At 34.6% G+C, this 16,008-nt stretch overlaps 1 protein-coding gene across 1 annotated transcript; it reads left to right on the top strand.

Moving 5' to 3' along the window:
* The first annotated feature begins 3,487 nt into the window (after positions 1 to 3,487).
* Positions 3,488 to 10,265, top strand: cnot9 (CCR4-NOT transcription complex subunit 9). The gene is made up of 8 exons (XM_051693530.1): positions 3,488 to 3,641; positions 6,279 to 6,461; positions 6,552 to 6,667; positions 6,777 to 6,886; positions 6,995 to 7,104; positions 7,231 to 7,329; positions 7,554 to 7,645; positions 9,694 to 10,265. Exons 1-8 carry the CDS (start codon positions 3,624 to 3,626, stop codon positions 9,860 to 9,862), a joined length of 897 nt encoding a protein of 298 aa, XP_051549490.1. The 5' UTR covers positions 3,488 to 3,623; the 3' UTR covers positions 9,863 to 10,265.
* Positions 10,266 to 16,008: the final 5,743 nt, after the last annotated feature.

The following is a 16,008-nucleotide window of genomic DNA, read 5'->3' as shown; positions in this document are numbered from 1 at the left end:
GGAGATAATGGTTTGGGTTTTTCAGAAGCACTTCAGGTCAACTTGTAGCTCCTAAAAAGACAGATATGTTTAATAAATGACTCTTAAAAAAAATCCCAGACAGTTGCATAACATCCAAAAACAGAATGCAAACAGTGTCTGGTTAATGAATGATCCAGGCAGAGGCCAAAGATTTAGAAGATGAGGACAGCTTTACTCCCTTCCTCACCCCTTGTCACCCAAACCTCTGAAAATAATTATAGATTTTAATCAGCGTTTTGTCTCATGGGACAGCAGATGTGTGTGGAGGTTCAAAAGGTTTTATTTATTGACAAATTTACATATTCCTTATTTTACTCATGTTTTTCTAAAATAACGTGTAATAAATATATAATTTTAATTAAAACTATATATCATTTTAAAGGTGCTGTAAGCGATTTTAGCCGTTCTAGAATTTACACAAACTGAGCTGTTGGATTAGCCACGGCCCCCTTTTTTTCTCAAAACCCGCACTCATACCAAATGAGCTTTATTGAAAATGATACCAAGCAGATGCGGTTGTCAAAAACAACAGCAGCAAAATAGCGCCCTCATCTGACAACTGTAATGAACAAAATGGCATAAAAATGGCATTAAGCCTCAATGATTGACAGGCAGAAAACGTCATTGACCACAGCCCGCTGACACATTTTTGTTTGCTGTTTACAGAGTCTAGAGCTGTCACAGAGACCGGTGAGAAATCTCACGACAATTATTTTATTCATATCTTTCAGGGGGTAGGAAAGGTTTTTGCATACCTTTTCATGAAAAAATCGCTTACAGCACCTTTAATTCTATATATTTGTTTTTATTAAAATGTAGACCTATATTTATAAAAGAAAAACCTATATTAAATAAAAAATAAAATAAATTATTTTTCTTTATTCTGTGTGTGAATTAAATGATGGAATAATAAAAATAAGAACAAATGCACAAATTTTGTACTGAATTGTAAAATGGCGAATATTTCAGCCAATTAGTATAGTCTATATATTCAAGTGTTGGCTGAGAGTCATTGTGTATTTCTAGAACCTAAAGAGAACATTTCTAGAACGTTAGTTCCTTTCCCACTGGCGGTACTAAAGCCCGTTTTAGGTACTTTTACCCGGGACTAGAACTTTTAATAACTTTCACACCTGAGGAACTATCGTTCCTCAAAGCCGTTTTAGGGGACATTTTTAGCTCCTATTCCGGTGTAGTAAAATACTTTTGTAGCGTATAGGGACTGTGGGAGGTGCTGCAGCCTGTGATTTGTCAAAAACCTATGACGCACAAATAGTTTTGAGAAACGCAAGGAGTCTTCAACCGCCATTTGTAAACTAACTTTAAGCTGTTAGCCTGCTACTCAGAGGACTGCACTAATTTTATAATTCCCTTAACAGGAATAACATATAACAAAGTATCCAAAGAGGATCATGCATTTCACTTACAATATGTGTGTATAGTGTGTGTGTGTGTGACTTCATCGGGAAACACACTTTGAGTTTCATTGCATCTGTACTGTTTGGACTGTTTAACTAACACAGAAAATAAAGTGATTTCTGGATTACTACATCAAAGTTTTCCTGGTATGACAGATATAAATAATCAGCTGTTTATTGAGAGTGGGTAATTGAACTCTATTGTACACTATGAAATCTAGTTTACAAGAGGGAAGTATTGCATGCCTGTTACTGTGTGGAGTTACTGTTAGGAACTGGTTCCTAAAAAAATATCCAAGTGGGAACCAAATGCTAACATTAGAGGTACGTTCTTTTTTTGCTGGGTATTGAAAAAATTTTTTCAAAAAGATTCCAATGGACAAAAAACTCCAGACAGTTAATTAGATGTAATGACCTGTATACAGCCACGGTGGCTCAGTGGGTAGCATTGTTGCCTCACAGCAAGAAGGTCCCACACAGTTTGAGTCCCGTCTCACCCAGGACTTTTCTGTGTGGAGTTTGCATGTTCTCCCTGTGCTGTGTGGGTTTCCCCCTACAGTCCAAAAACATGCAGGTTAATTAAATTGGAAATTCTAAATTGCCCATAGGAGAGAGTGTGAATGTGTATGTCTGTGTGTGTTTGCCCTATGATGGGAGTTTCCCTGCATTTGGCCCAAGACAGCTGGGATAGGCTCCAGCACTACCCGTGACCCTACAAATAACAGGCTTCGTTAGAAGATGGATTGATGGACCTGTATACAGCTTTATACCATACACCCGTTAAGTTTTTATTATTCACAGCAGTGCCATCTTTGATTTTTGACTGGAATGACAATGAGGCTGTAAAAATGTTAGCGTCAAAAAAACTGACATAATAATATTATATATTAATATTATTTTCCACTTTCAATGAGTTAATTTTTTAACCAACATCAGTCCTGATCATAACTACCAAATATCATTCATTTTCAGGATTTTCCACCCTTTAAATGCCAGCTTGTTTATATAATGCCACTGTTGTTTTTATATATATATATATATATATATATATGGGGGTTATAACAGTCTTGGATATGTCAATGATTATCAACAACATTGATTTTAATGCATTATTATTTTTTGTGCAGTGTCAGATTTTTTTTTAAAAAAACTCACAACATAAAAATATTATATATGAATATTATTTTCCACTTTCACTGACTTAGATTTTTTTAACCAACTACCAACTATTCATTCATTTTCACGATTTTAACCCTTTAAATGCCAGTTTGTTTACATAATACCACTGTTGTTTTTACACACACACACACACACACACACATACACACACACATACAAAACACACTCTGACATCCATACCAACACACCCACACAATTTTAGCTGCATCATTTATTCAATTGGCCTGCAATGCTCTATAATACAGCAAACAGAAAATAGGAAAAAAGCTTGTATTTGCTCCATAGGCTAAACATGAGGAAAATGGCGCCATCTGGTGGAAAATATCAAACATTACAATTTTGAAGCCAGGGCTCCGGAATGAAAGCATAATATCATAGAATTCATGATTTAATGCTTTAATGGCACTGGGATCAAATATTGCAGTTTTAATGGGTTTCAATGGGGACTTTTTTTCTTTAAGGTCATGAGTGTAACTATTTTGTGTACACAGTGTATTATAGATGTATTATAGGAACTGAGGTTGAAATATCAAAATTCCCCGTTGGCAAAATGATTCAAAAAAATGAAAATGAAAAAGACAAAAATGTCCCGCACAAGAGTTAAAGTGTTTTTGGATCGTTCCACGGACAAAACATTGAAAAAAACATATTTTCAAGAACATTCAGTGGACAAAAAAAAAACTTCCAGACGACATCATGAGCTGTGGAAAATCAGACGTGATCTAGGAGCTATCCCTCACAGCCTCGTTGTCATTCCCATTCAAAATGAAAGATGGGGCTCCCATGAGTAAGGGTGCACCTCTGAATAAAGTCTATAGAGGGCAGTAATGAGCACTAGATCCGTCATTACCCGCTTTCAACTCCAGCAGAAGAAGGAGGAGCAGGACCGGAAGGTGGACTGTTGTGTTTTAGCTTCTCTGTACATGCAAACCCGATTTATTTCTCTATTTTGTTAAACAGTGAGCTCACTTTAACTCTGGAGATCACACTAAAGTGATAGGGAGGATGTTGGCTACAGGAGCGGTGAGTTTGGGGAAGGTTTTGGTGCATGCTGGAGCTGAGGCCTGTTTGAGCTCAAGCTAATAGAGTCAGTTACTAAAACAAATAGATTTATTTTATTTATATAATCTTAATCTTAAGGTTTGCGTACGTGTGCAAAAATGAAGTATTATTAAGCGTTTAAATACTTATCCATCAGTGTGGGTGATTTGAATAATTCATATTCAATATATACATTATTACACCATATATGATACCATATATATGCTTTATAATAGTAATAGTACAGTAAAAATATTAGTTAACACTTTACATTAAGGTTGTATTTGCTAACATAAATCAACTATGAATGAACAATACTTTTTCAACATTTAATGTTAATTTCAACATTTATTAATAGACTGTTTTTTATTAGAAGTTTGTTTATGTTTTGTTAATGCAGCATGAATTAATATGAACTTACAATGAACTATTGCAATGATATAAATTAACATACACCTAGATTAATAAATGCTGTACAGTATATTGTTCATTGTTAGTTCATGATATTTAATGCATTAACTAATGTTAACAAATACATTCTTATTGTAAAATGTTACAAATAATAGTAGTAAAAAAAATATTCAAATGAAAAATACATGGAAATATGCACATTTATAAAAAAGATTTACTTGGATTTTCTATTTTAATAGTTTATTTATAACTATAATGTAATATATTTATTGTGCATTTAATAAAAATTAGTGACCTACATTAGTTAACATGAACTAACAATGAACAAATCTTTTTCAGCAATTATTATTAATCTTGGTCAATGTTCATTTCAACATGTATTAGCCTAAGACATTTATTTATTAGAAGTTTTATGTTAACATATTTAATGCATTGTAGTTAATGCAGTATTAACTAACATGAACTTACAATAAACAATTGTAATTTCATAAATTAAACTAGATTAATAAATGCTGTAAAATAAATTGTTTATTGTTAGTTCATGATATCTAATGCATTTACTAAAATTACTAAATACATACTTATTTTAAAGTGTTTTCATATTTTAAAAATAAATAAATGAAAAAAATCAGAAAATGTATAGAAACACCTTGATTTATTTATAATATTTATTTAAGTGTAATGGAATATATTTATTGTATTATATAAATTAAACAAGATAAATTGTTTATTATGATACCTAATGCATTTACTAATGTCACTAAATACATAATTATTTTATAGTGTTTTCATTTTTTTAAATAAATGTAAGGATTATTTTAATGTATTTATTGTACATTTATTTAATGAAAATTAGTTAACTACATTAGTTAACATGAACTAACAATTAAAAAAAAATGTTTGTCAAGTTTAATTTAAACATATGATTATTATTACTTTTTTAGAAGTTTTATATGTTAACATATTTAATGCATTAGTTATATTGTTTATTGTTAGTTTACCATACCTAATTTATTAATGTTAACAAAAACCTTATTTTAGTGTTATCAAATAAATCTGGTAAAACTTTAATCATACAAAACTGTATCCTAGAATGCTTTATAAATAGGTGAAAAGTTAGTAAAACATTATTAAAATGAAAAATAAATGGAATATGCATATTTATAGAAGCACATTGATTTATTATTTTTATATATAATTTATAATATTTGTTTAAAAATGTAGTATATTTATTTTGCATGTAATAAAAATTAGTTACCTACAATAGTTAACATGAACTAACAATGAACAAAACTCTTTTCAGCGCATATTTTTAATCTTGGTCAATGTTAATTTCAAAAAATTTTATTAGAAGTTTTATTTTAACATATTTAATGCATTGTAGTTAATGCAGTATTAACTAACACGAACTTACAATAAACAATTGTAATTTCATAAATTAAACAAGATTAATAAATGCTGTAAAATATATTGTTTATTGTTAGTTCATGATATCTAATGCATTTACTAAAATTACTAAATACATACTTATTTTAAAGTGTTTTCATTTTTTTTTAAATGAAAAAAATATGAAAATGTATAGACATTGATGTGTTATTTTAATAAATAATTTATTATATTTATTTGTAAATGTAATATTATATATTTATTGTACATTTATTTAATGAAAATAGTGAACTACATTATTTAAAATTAACTAACAATTAACAGAAAAATTTTATTAATCTTGGTCAAGGTTAATTTGAATATATATTATTATTATTGTTTTAGAAGTTTTATATGATAACATATGTAATGCATTTAAGTTATATTGTTTATTGTTAGTTCATGATACCTAATGCATTTACTAATTTTACCAAATACATATTAATTTTAAAGTGTTACCAAATAATAGTAGTAATAAACTTTTATCATACAAACTGTACCCTAGAATGCTTCCCAAATAAGTGGAACGTTAATAAATAAATAAAAATGAATATTTATATTAAGATAATAATTTATTTAGAATATTTATACAAGTAGAATTTAATGTATATTTATTATAAATGTATGTAAAAAAAATAATTATTGTAATTATTATAAAAATACATTTCGTATTAAAACCTAGTAACAGAAAGGTTCCTCTTCAGAAGCCCTGTATGTTATCCTTTCACCTTCGGTATCTTGTAAAGGTTCGATTTTCATCTGTACATCTCTCTGTCCTTGTAGACTGTAACCACGGTGGGACTTGCACAGGTGGACCGTGAGAAGATCTATCAGTGGATCAATGAGCTGTCCAGCCCTGAAACAAGAGAGAACGCCCTGCTTGAGCTCAGCAAGAAGAGGGAGTCTGTGGCGGATCTGGCCCCGATGCTGTGGCACTCGTGTGGTACCATAGCGGCTCTACTTCAGGTGCGTGTCAGTGATCGTGATTTTTAGCTCCCAGAAATGACTTCTCTTGTATAGAGTTTGAATAAGATTACATTATGATTTATTTTACAGGAGATTGTGAACATCTACCCATCCATAAACCCTCCGACACTGACAGCACATCAGTCTAATCGAGTGTGTAACGCTTTAGCACTGCTGCAGTGTGTGGCGTCCCATGTAGAGACACGGTAACTCTATGTACTCACAGGAAATATAAACTTCAAGAGACACGGCATCTTTTAGAGGCAGTTTGTTTTGCTTTTTCTCTTAATTGTACTTTTTTGTTTTCTTCCTCAGCTCGGCTTTCCTGGCAGCTCACATCCCTCTGTTTCTGTATCCCTTCCTGCACACAGTCAGTAAAACTCGACCCTTCGAATACCTGCGGCTCACAAGTCTCGGAGTTATCGGTAAGTAAACCGGTCAATACAGAAAAGAAACACGCATCGGAAAACGTTGACCTAAAAATACGTTCAAGAATTGAGGAAAAGTAAACTGAAATGTTTGTGGTTTTGTAGGAGCGCTGGTGAAAACCGACGAACAGGAGGTGATAAACTTCCTGTTGACAACTGAAATCATACCTCTCTGTCTGCGCATCATGGAGTCTGGCAGCGAGCTTTCTAAAACGGTATGACAATAACATCATTTTTAAGTACAAATCCTTGTACATTCAACAATTGTCTTCAAGTTGCAAGTCGCATCTGTTTTTCATAGACATATTTGTCCCTCTTTCATAATTATGTTTTCTTTTCAGGTGGCAACGTTTATACTTCAGAAGATCCTTCTGGATGACACGGGTCTAGCGTATATCTGCCAGACTTACGAACGCTTCTCACACGTCGCCATGATACTGGTGCTTTCGATATTATTCACGCTTTGTTGTTCAAGCAGTGTAACTGATCAGCTCATTTAAAAATGTTGAACATTTCTTGTTGTTTATTCAGAATGTCTCTGATTGTTTGGCTATTTTCTGGGAATGTGATTTTCTCATGCTCTTGATTGGTGGTGTTTCTAAGTATATCATTGGATCTATAAGCTCCAGGATTATAATGTGTTTTTTTTGATGGTGTCTTGCAGGGGAAGATGGTTCTTCAGTTGTCTAAGGAGCCCTCCGCTCGCCTGCTGAAACACGTCGTGCGCTGTTATTTACGTCTTTCTGACAACTCCAGGTATTTACTAAGATTTTTTCTAGTTCTCTAGTTTCTCTGGCTCCTTTCTGAACTGTAGGAGATGCACAGACCTTATAATTCAGGAAGGTTGAAGATAAAAAAGTGATTAAATCAATCCATTTTGAAATGTATGCATATCAATAAATGGATAACAGGATAATCCATTGGAACATGAAACAAATGGTAATGGTTTACAATAAGGTTGTATTTGATAATGTTTGTAAATGCATCTGTTTTCATTTAAAAAATGTATTAAGTTCAAATTATGTTGAAATTAACATTAACCATGATTAATTAGTGCTGTGAAAGTATAGTTCATTGGTAATTCATGTCGTTAAATGGTGTTAATGAATACAACCTTTATTGAAAAGTGTTACCAACAATTAAAAATAAATTGAAACAATGCATTGAATATGAAGTTATAAAATATTAGCATTTTTATTTAACTTATTTAATTATTTACATTTTTTTATTGATTTATTACTTTTATTTTTTTAGCCTTAAATTATTAATGAATATAATATAGTGTGTGTGTGTGTGTGTGTGTGTGTGTGTGTGTGTGTGTGTGTGTGTGTGTGTGTGTGTGTGTGTGTGTGTATATATATATATATATATATATATATATATATATATATATATTTATATTTATTTTATTTTATTTTATTTTATTGCACTCTTAACACCAGGGTTTGCACAGTCCTGGAAATATCAAACTTTTTAAAAACTGTGATTTCCATTAGTGAATATACATTTTTTCTAGTAATGCTCAGCTCTAAAATATTTTCTTCTCTTGGCCTCTATTCTCATTAACAAGATTTTAAGAAAAACTTATCCAGTAATGATATTTATCCAGTTTAATATTTATTTATAAACGTAATGTAATATATTTAGTAAATGTTTGTAATTAAAGTTGGTTCAAATGAACTAACAATGAACAAAACTTTTTCAGCAATTATTATTAATCTTGGTCAATGTTTATTTCAACATGTACTAATATGTTTTTTAAATGAGAAGTTATAAATGTTAACATATTTAATGCATTTTAGTTAATGCAGTATGAACCCATCATTTATTTAAAAAAAAAAAATTGATGTATTATTTTAATTATTTATAATATTTATTTATATATGTAATGTTATATATTTATTGTACATTTATTAAATAAATGTAGTTAATGAAATTATTTTATCTAAATGAGTTAACACAAACTAACAATTAACAATAAACAATTCAGCACTTATTAAACTTAGTCAAAGTTAATTTATTCATGTTTTTTATTAGAAGTTTTATATTTAATACATTAATGCATTTTAGTTATATTGTTTATTGTTAGTTCATGATACCTAATGCATTACTAATTTTACCAAATACATCCTTATTTTAAAGTGTTACCAAATAATAGTAGTAATAAACTTTTATCATACAAAACTGTATCCTAGAATGCTTCACAAATACTGTAGGTTAAAAGCTAATAAATATAAAAATATAATAATGAAAATAAATAAAGTAATATAAATATTTTTATTAAGACATTGTAATTACAATGACTGGAAAAGTCATGGAAATTAATTGGTCAAAAGGTGTGAGACTTATACATAAATTAGTTAGTGAACTAAAAGTTAGTTTAATTCTTTATATATTACAAAATTATTTTTGCATTTTTATTTATTTAATTTAAATATTTGCATTTTTATTTATCAGTTTATTTGTTTGTTTTTTCAGATTATTATTTAGTATTTAATATTGTTTATTTGTGTGTTTCACACTTCACAGGGTTTGCATAGACCTGGAAAAATCAAGACATTTTTAAATTGTGATTTCCAATTGGAAAAGTCATTGAAATGTATATAGTGAGCACATTTGTTTAGTTATGCTCAGCTCTAAAATATTTCTTTGAGTGCAATTTCAACAAAATTATAAAAAAATAAATAAAAAAAAAACTTCTAGTAAAAACAATCGACTGGAAAGTTTATTGAAATTCATTGGTCAAAAGGTGTTAGACTTGTACACTATTCAGTAGTGTCTAATTCACTCTCTCTCTATCTCAGAGCGAGAGAAGCTCTGCGTCAGTGCCTGCCCGATCAGCTGAAGGACACCACATTTGCTCAAGTGCTAAAGGACGACTCCACCACCAAACGCTGGCTCGCCCAGCTTGTCAAAAACCTACAGGAAGGGCAGGTCACAGACCCCCGCGGCATCCCCTTACCCCCTCAGTAACACACGCACACTCCAATCATCTCATAAACTCCAAGACGACAAGGACAAACACCTACACGCCATCCTCCCCCAGTAAAACACACATCAGACTGTTTTTGCATACTAGGGCACTTAATATTTTTTTGCCAAGAAGTTTAGAAACGGTGCTCAGCATTCACGGTTTGTATTTTGAGGTGCGAAAGAAAATGACTTTGGACTCTGCGGGACTGAGGAAGAGTCAGTCACACCCATCATCAGTTTGTTTGTTTGTTTGTTTGTTTGTTTTTCTTTTTCCTCTACGCCTTTTTGTCGGAATCAAGAGGAATTTAAAGTTTTGTGTTTCTTTTTGTCTGTATTTCAACACAATGGAAATGTGTATGCAAGTTTGAATGCTGTCAAATAAATGGTGTCATGCCATCTTTAATGTGAAGTAAAACTGCCGACCTCTGTACTGGCTAATCATAATTTTATCGTTATAGATTAAAGTCAGAGTTGACGCAATTTAATATGTTTATACATTTTATTTTATATCAATATATTAAATTTGACACAAATCAAAATGAAACTGAGTGGATAGACTTACATTGCATTTAAAATGTTGTACTGTTGTGTACATGGTTGTCAATCATTCAGTCAACGAAACAAAGCAAAAAACGTTCTAAAATGTAGATTGTGAAAATTAGACGGGATCATTTGAGTGGTGGCCTAGTGGTAAGCACATGTGCTTCGACACGTAGAGCCAAAGAGATTTGATTTTTGCAACTTTTATTAACCTGCTGCCGGATATACAAAACGTTCTTAAAGGAATAGTTAAAATGTTCTCATCATCCATACCAATGCAAGTGAATGGTGGCTAGACTTTTAAGCTCAATAAAGCACATAAATGCAACATAAAAGTAATCCATGTCTTCAGAAGTGATATGATAGGTGTGGGTGAGATACAAATCAATATTTAAGTCTTTTGCTACAATAAATCTCCACTTTCAAACAAAGAGTGCTTCTTTTGTTTTTGGCAATTTGGATTCTTCATGCAAATCACCACCTACTGGGCAGGGAGGAGAATTAATAGGACTGAAATATTGATCTGTTTCTCACTCACACTTATCATATCACTTCTGAAGACATGGGTTTAACTACAGGAGTCGTATTGATTAGTTTTATGCTGCATTTATTTGCTTTTTTTTGCTTCGAAGTTCTGGCCACCATTCATTTGCATCGTATGGAACATCAGAGCTGATATAGTCTTCTAAAAATGTTATTCTTCTTTCATTTGTGTTCTGTAGAAGAAAGAAAGTCATACACATCTTGGATATCATGAGGGTCAGTAAATGATGAGAGAATTTTCATTTTTGAGTCAGCTATCCCTTTAATAAGATTCTTACTACATTTTTATTTTCTAACGAGGCTGTAGGCATTAATTTAATGTTATTATTTTTTTTATTTAAATCATCTGCTAAAAAAAAAATAAAATAATAATCATGCCCCCTGTACTTTTATCATTTACAGCCCCGTTTTCATTAGCTAAAAATTTGACTGATAAAAAAGTCTATTAATGTGGATATGTTGGGAATAGCGTACTACCACAGTACTCTTACTACCTCTGCAGTATATATGTTTACTGTAAATAGGACACGCATTTTCAGTATGCATTGAATACCTGAATGAATACTGTATCCCACAATGGAATGCTCTCGACTTGAGATTCAATTTTCAGAATTAACTGGAAGTAATATCAGCTGTGATATTTTGCATCTCTTTCTTAACTCATTGGATTTAAAAATACAAACGCCACTGACCGAATTAAACATGCACCCTGATAAGGGCATGTGACAACAGTGTAGCATACTATAAAATGTATTGTACTGTTTCACATACTATATAAAAAAAAAAAAATAGTGTGCAGTATATAGTGAGCAGTACACACTATTTCAAATACAACCAGTGGAAACTTTGCATATGGATGCCTGCCTGAAATCTGCTTTTGCTGCCACCAGCAGGCTGTCAGTGGTACTGCAAAATCACACTCTGGAGCTTTAATAATAAAACGGCCATCCATATTCCTATATGAAAATTTCGTTTTCACCTCAGAGATGCTGTGAAATCAGATCACATCAGATCTGCATGGCTAAAACGTGTCACATTTTTCTTAATCACTGAAACCTAGACTAGATATTTATACAGTAATCTGCAAAAGTTTCAGGCACTTGTGAAAAATGTTCCATAGTGAGGATGTCTTCAAAGATAATGAAATAAATAGTTTTCATTTATCAATTAACATCATACAAAGTCCAGTAAACATAAAAAAAGCTAAATAAATATTCGATGTGACCACCTTTGCCTTTAAAATAGCACCAGTTCTCATAGATACACCTGGACACAGTTTTTCTTGGTTGTTGGCAGATAGGATGTTCCAAGCTTCTTGGAGAATTCACCACAGTTCTTCTATCTATTTAAGCTGTCTCAATTGCTTCTGTCTCTTTATGTAATCCCAGACTGACTTGATGTTCAGTGGGGGGCTCTGTGGGGGCTATGACATCTGTTGCAGGGCTCCCTGTTCTTCTATTCTAATCTTTTCTATTTGCAAAAGGAATGTTTGGGAGTCTAACATTTATATTTCCTATTGACACACTAAAGCTGAAGATATAAATAACCATCTTAAGACAAATGCTTTTGTGAAACATCTTATGTGCCTAAGACTTTTGGACAGTACTGTACATATTCAGTATAAATATTGCAGTCCCAATTACAGGCTTCATTTCAGTCAGTCATAACTCCCTCAACCGATCGGCTTGTTCAGTTTAGTTGCTAATCACTATTGTGTAATGAATTATCTGATATGTCGTTAAACACACAGTGAGCGGTACAATCTCTAATGGAAAGTGTTTGTTCGTGTCTGTGTGCATGTGCGGAAATGCTCCAACCGTTGGCTCGATGGTATAGCGAGCAGGCAGGAACCCCCCTTATAAAGACGGTGTGTGTAAGCCGATCCCAGAAACTGAGCTCACCTGTGTTTTATTCATGAAGAGAAACACGAGGACGGGACAGAGGGGAAGAATTCCTAATGGGAGACGGAGCGAAATTCAACACAAATCAACCGGCGAGACCCTCCATCACAAACACAAGTGCTTGCATTTAAAAAGACAGCTCACCCAAAAATGAAAATCGAAATCAGTCCAATGACTGATTGGATTTCCTCCATCTTTTTTAAGTTCCTATAGATCACTTTTTCTTAATTTTGCCCCCTTTTTCCACCCCAGCACTGTTTAACAGGGTTGCTAAATGTTGAATGTCTACTTTAGTAACCTGATCTGGTCTGGGGTCTTCAGTAAAGAGCCTATTGTGGCAGGCCAAGTGCGACAATAGACTCTTGAGTTGAGCTCCACAAACACCCATTAAAACCCCTGACATGTTATTTTCAAAGCCATACTCGGCTTTCAACAATGAATTAAGGCGGGGGGCCCGGGTAGCTCAGCGAGTAAAGATGCTGACTACCACACCTAGAGTCGCAAGTTTGAATCCAGGGCGTGATGAGTGACTCCAGTCAGGCTTCCGAAGCAACCAGTTGGCCCAGTTGCTAGGGTGGTTAGAGTCACGTAGGGGTAACCTCCTCATGGTTGCTATAATATGGTTCTCGCTCTCAGTGGGGCGCGTGGTGAGTTGTGCGTGGACGCCGCGGAGAATAGCGTGAAGCCTCCATGCGCTACGTCTCCACGGTAATGCGTTCAACAAGCCACGTGATAAGATGCGCGGATTGATGGTCTCAGACTCGGAGGCAACTGAGATTCATCCTCCGCCACGAGGCGAGTCACTACGCCACCATAAGGACCTAGAGCGCATTGGGAATTGGGCATTCCAAATTGGGGAGAAAAGGAGAGAAACCCCCCCCTCCCAAAAAACCCCCAATAAATTAAGGCTATTTCATATTTTATGAACCTTAAGTCGCATGTTTGTGTCTCATGCTGAACGCATTTAGATGTGCTCTACAATATGGAATAGCCTTTATGTGGACCCCCCCCCCCCACTCCCCACTCCGGGCCTCCCTCAAGCCTGGCCCGGGACAAAAGGTCCAGTTGAACACCCTTATCAGCAACCCTGTTCGTACTTGAGTGTCAGGGATTTGAACAAATCCCTTACCATAAAGGCCAAAGTATTCTTTGGTTTTCCATGTGCCGCTTCGTTCCACATACAGTGCAAATTTCACAAAGTATACTTTGTGCACTAATTCATAGGCGGTTGAACTGCTATGAGATACTGGACTATTTCTCCTCAGGAGTTTAGACACATGTCTTTATATTCCTTCAGACTCAAGTTACATAAATGCAGGTATCTCCTGATCTCCTCACACGCATTCTTGTCGTGCACATCCACTGTTGTTGTTTCCATATTTGTCTCCTATTGTTTACTGGCGATTACATTTTCTTGTAGAGCTTCTTTTTTTTTTTACTGCAATAGCTCAAATGTGAGTGTTGCCATCTTGTGGACCCTCTAATTAGTACAGATGGCGCATGCACATCCTGCGCGTTCGAGGACGCATGGTTAGAAAGATCGGGCTGTGTGAGTTCAGTGCTCAAGCACTCTGCTGACGACGAAATTTGTGTCTCGTGTCATAAACGCATACATTCAGTGTTCAAGTCTGAGTGAAATATACTTTGGGCCTTTTTTTAAATTATTTTATCCCCTTTTCTCCCAATTTGGAATGCCCAATTCCCACTACTTAGTAGGTCCTCGTGGTGGCGCGGTTACTCACCTCAGTCCGGGTGGCTGAGGACAATTCTCAGATGCCTCCGCTTCTGAGACCGTCAATCCGCGCATCTTATCACGTGGCTTGCTGTGCATGACACCGCGGAGACTCACAGTATATGGAGGCTCATGCTATTCTCCGAAATCCACACACAACTTACCACATGCCCTATTAAGAGCAAGAACCCCTAATCGCGACCACGAGGAGGTTACCCCATGTAACTCTACCCTCCCTAGCAACCAGGCCAATTTGGTTGCTTAGGAGACCTGGCTGGAGTCACTCAGCACACCCTGGATTCGAACTCGTGACTCCAGGGGTGGTAGTCAGCGTCAATACTCGCTGAGCTACCCAGGACCAAGACTTTACTTTGGGCTTTAATTCCAAAGTACACTTTGGTTGTCCGCGTTGTTGATCACTCCGCACATAGTATGCGTGACGCAAATTTCATCATTAGCAGAGTCAGTGCGGACAGTGGCCCAGATTTCCTCAACACGCTTTGTTAGTGGCTTGAGTATCACAAGCAGTCGTAGTGCGCATGCGTGAAACAAATTCGTATTCGCTTGTGGTCAAAAGAGTATACTTTGAAAGGCAAAGCAGTCGAACGGGCTCGATCCGATACGGAATGCAAAAAAACTAAGTATACCCGTGCCTTTAAGCTCTCAGCATTTCAAACTATACTTTTTAACTGCGAGCCCATGTGGACGCGTACAACACATGCACGCTATGATTGTTTTATGATACTCTTTAAGTCAAGAGCAGGCGCATGTGCAGGCGACGCGTACTCTGTGGACTGTCCACGCATTTACAAAAACTGGGTTGCACAAGGACAGTCCACACGTACTCTTCTGATGACGAAATGTGCATCACACGCACTTAGCAGCACGTGGAAAACTGGAGTATACTTTGGCCTTAAGTATTAAACTTTAATGCGTACCCTAACAAAAAATCTAGAGTTCTGGCAAACTAGGTGCAAACTTGCCACAAATTTACCACTCGTTATTTTAGTTTAAGTTTGAAGTTCTTCACCGGTAGTGTTGAACCTTCAGCAAACCTTTGGCAATAATGGAAAACATTTCTGCAAGTTTGCCGCAAAGCTCATTTGCATGTGAAAATAATCAGTGTCGAATTTGTGGCAAGTTGCGCAAATTTTCCACGCAAATTTTCTTGATTTTTGTAAGGGTAACTCATCGCAAACTGGTGTTGCTACGGAAATAAGTGATACCTCAAATCATGCGGCATGTTGAGGAGAGGTACACTATTGTAAGCGATCCGACATTTTTTGCCCGGCGCACAAAAAAAAAGCACCCCCCCACATACACAATTCACATTGCAGGAGTGACCCGAGCCATATCTAGGGACCAGAATATCATAGAGATTTAGGGTTGGCCTCTTTGACTCGGGTCACTAAGCAACACTCTAGCAACCA

The sequence above is a fragment of the Myxocyprinus asiaticus genome, chromosome 49, assembly GCF_019703515.2.
Source record: "Myxocyprinus asiaticus isolate MX2 ecotype Aquarium Trade chromosome 49, UBuf_Myxa_2, whole genome shotgun sequence".
Taxonomy (NCBI): Eukaryota; Metazoa; Chordata; class Actinopteri; order Cypriniformes; family Catostomidae; genus Myxocyprinus; species Myxocyprinus asiaticus.
This window is presented reverse-complemented; position numbering and strand designations above follow the sequence as displayed.

Coding starts and splice junctions, on each gene's coding strand:
- cnot9 (XM_051693530.1), top strand. Junction 6,462..6,551: donor CCATAGCGGCTCTACTTCAG/GTGCGTGTCAGT, acceptor TTTATTTTACAG/GAGATTGTGAACATCTACCC. Junction 6,887..6,994: donor CACAAGTCTCGGAGTTATCG/GTAAGTAAACCG, acceptor GTGGTTTTGTAG/GAGCGCTGGTGAAAACCGAC.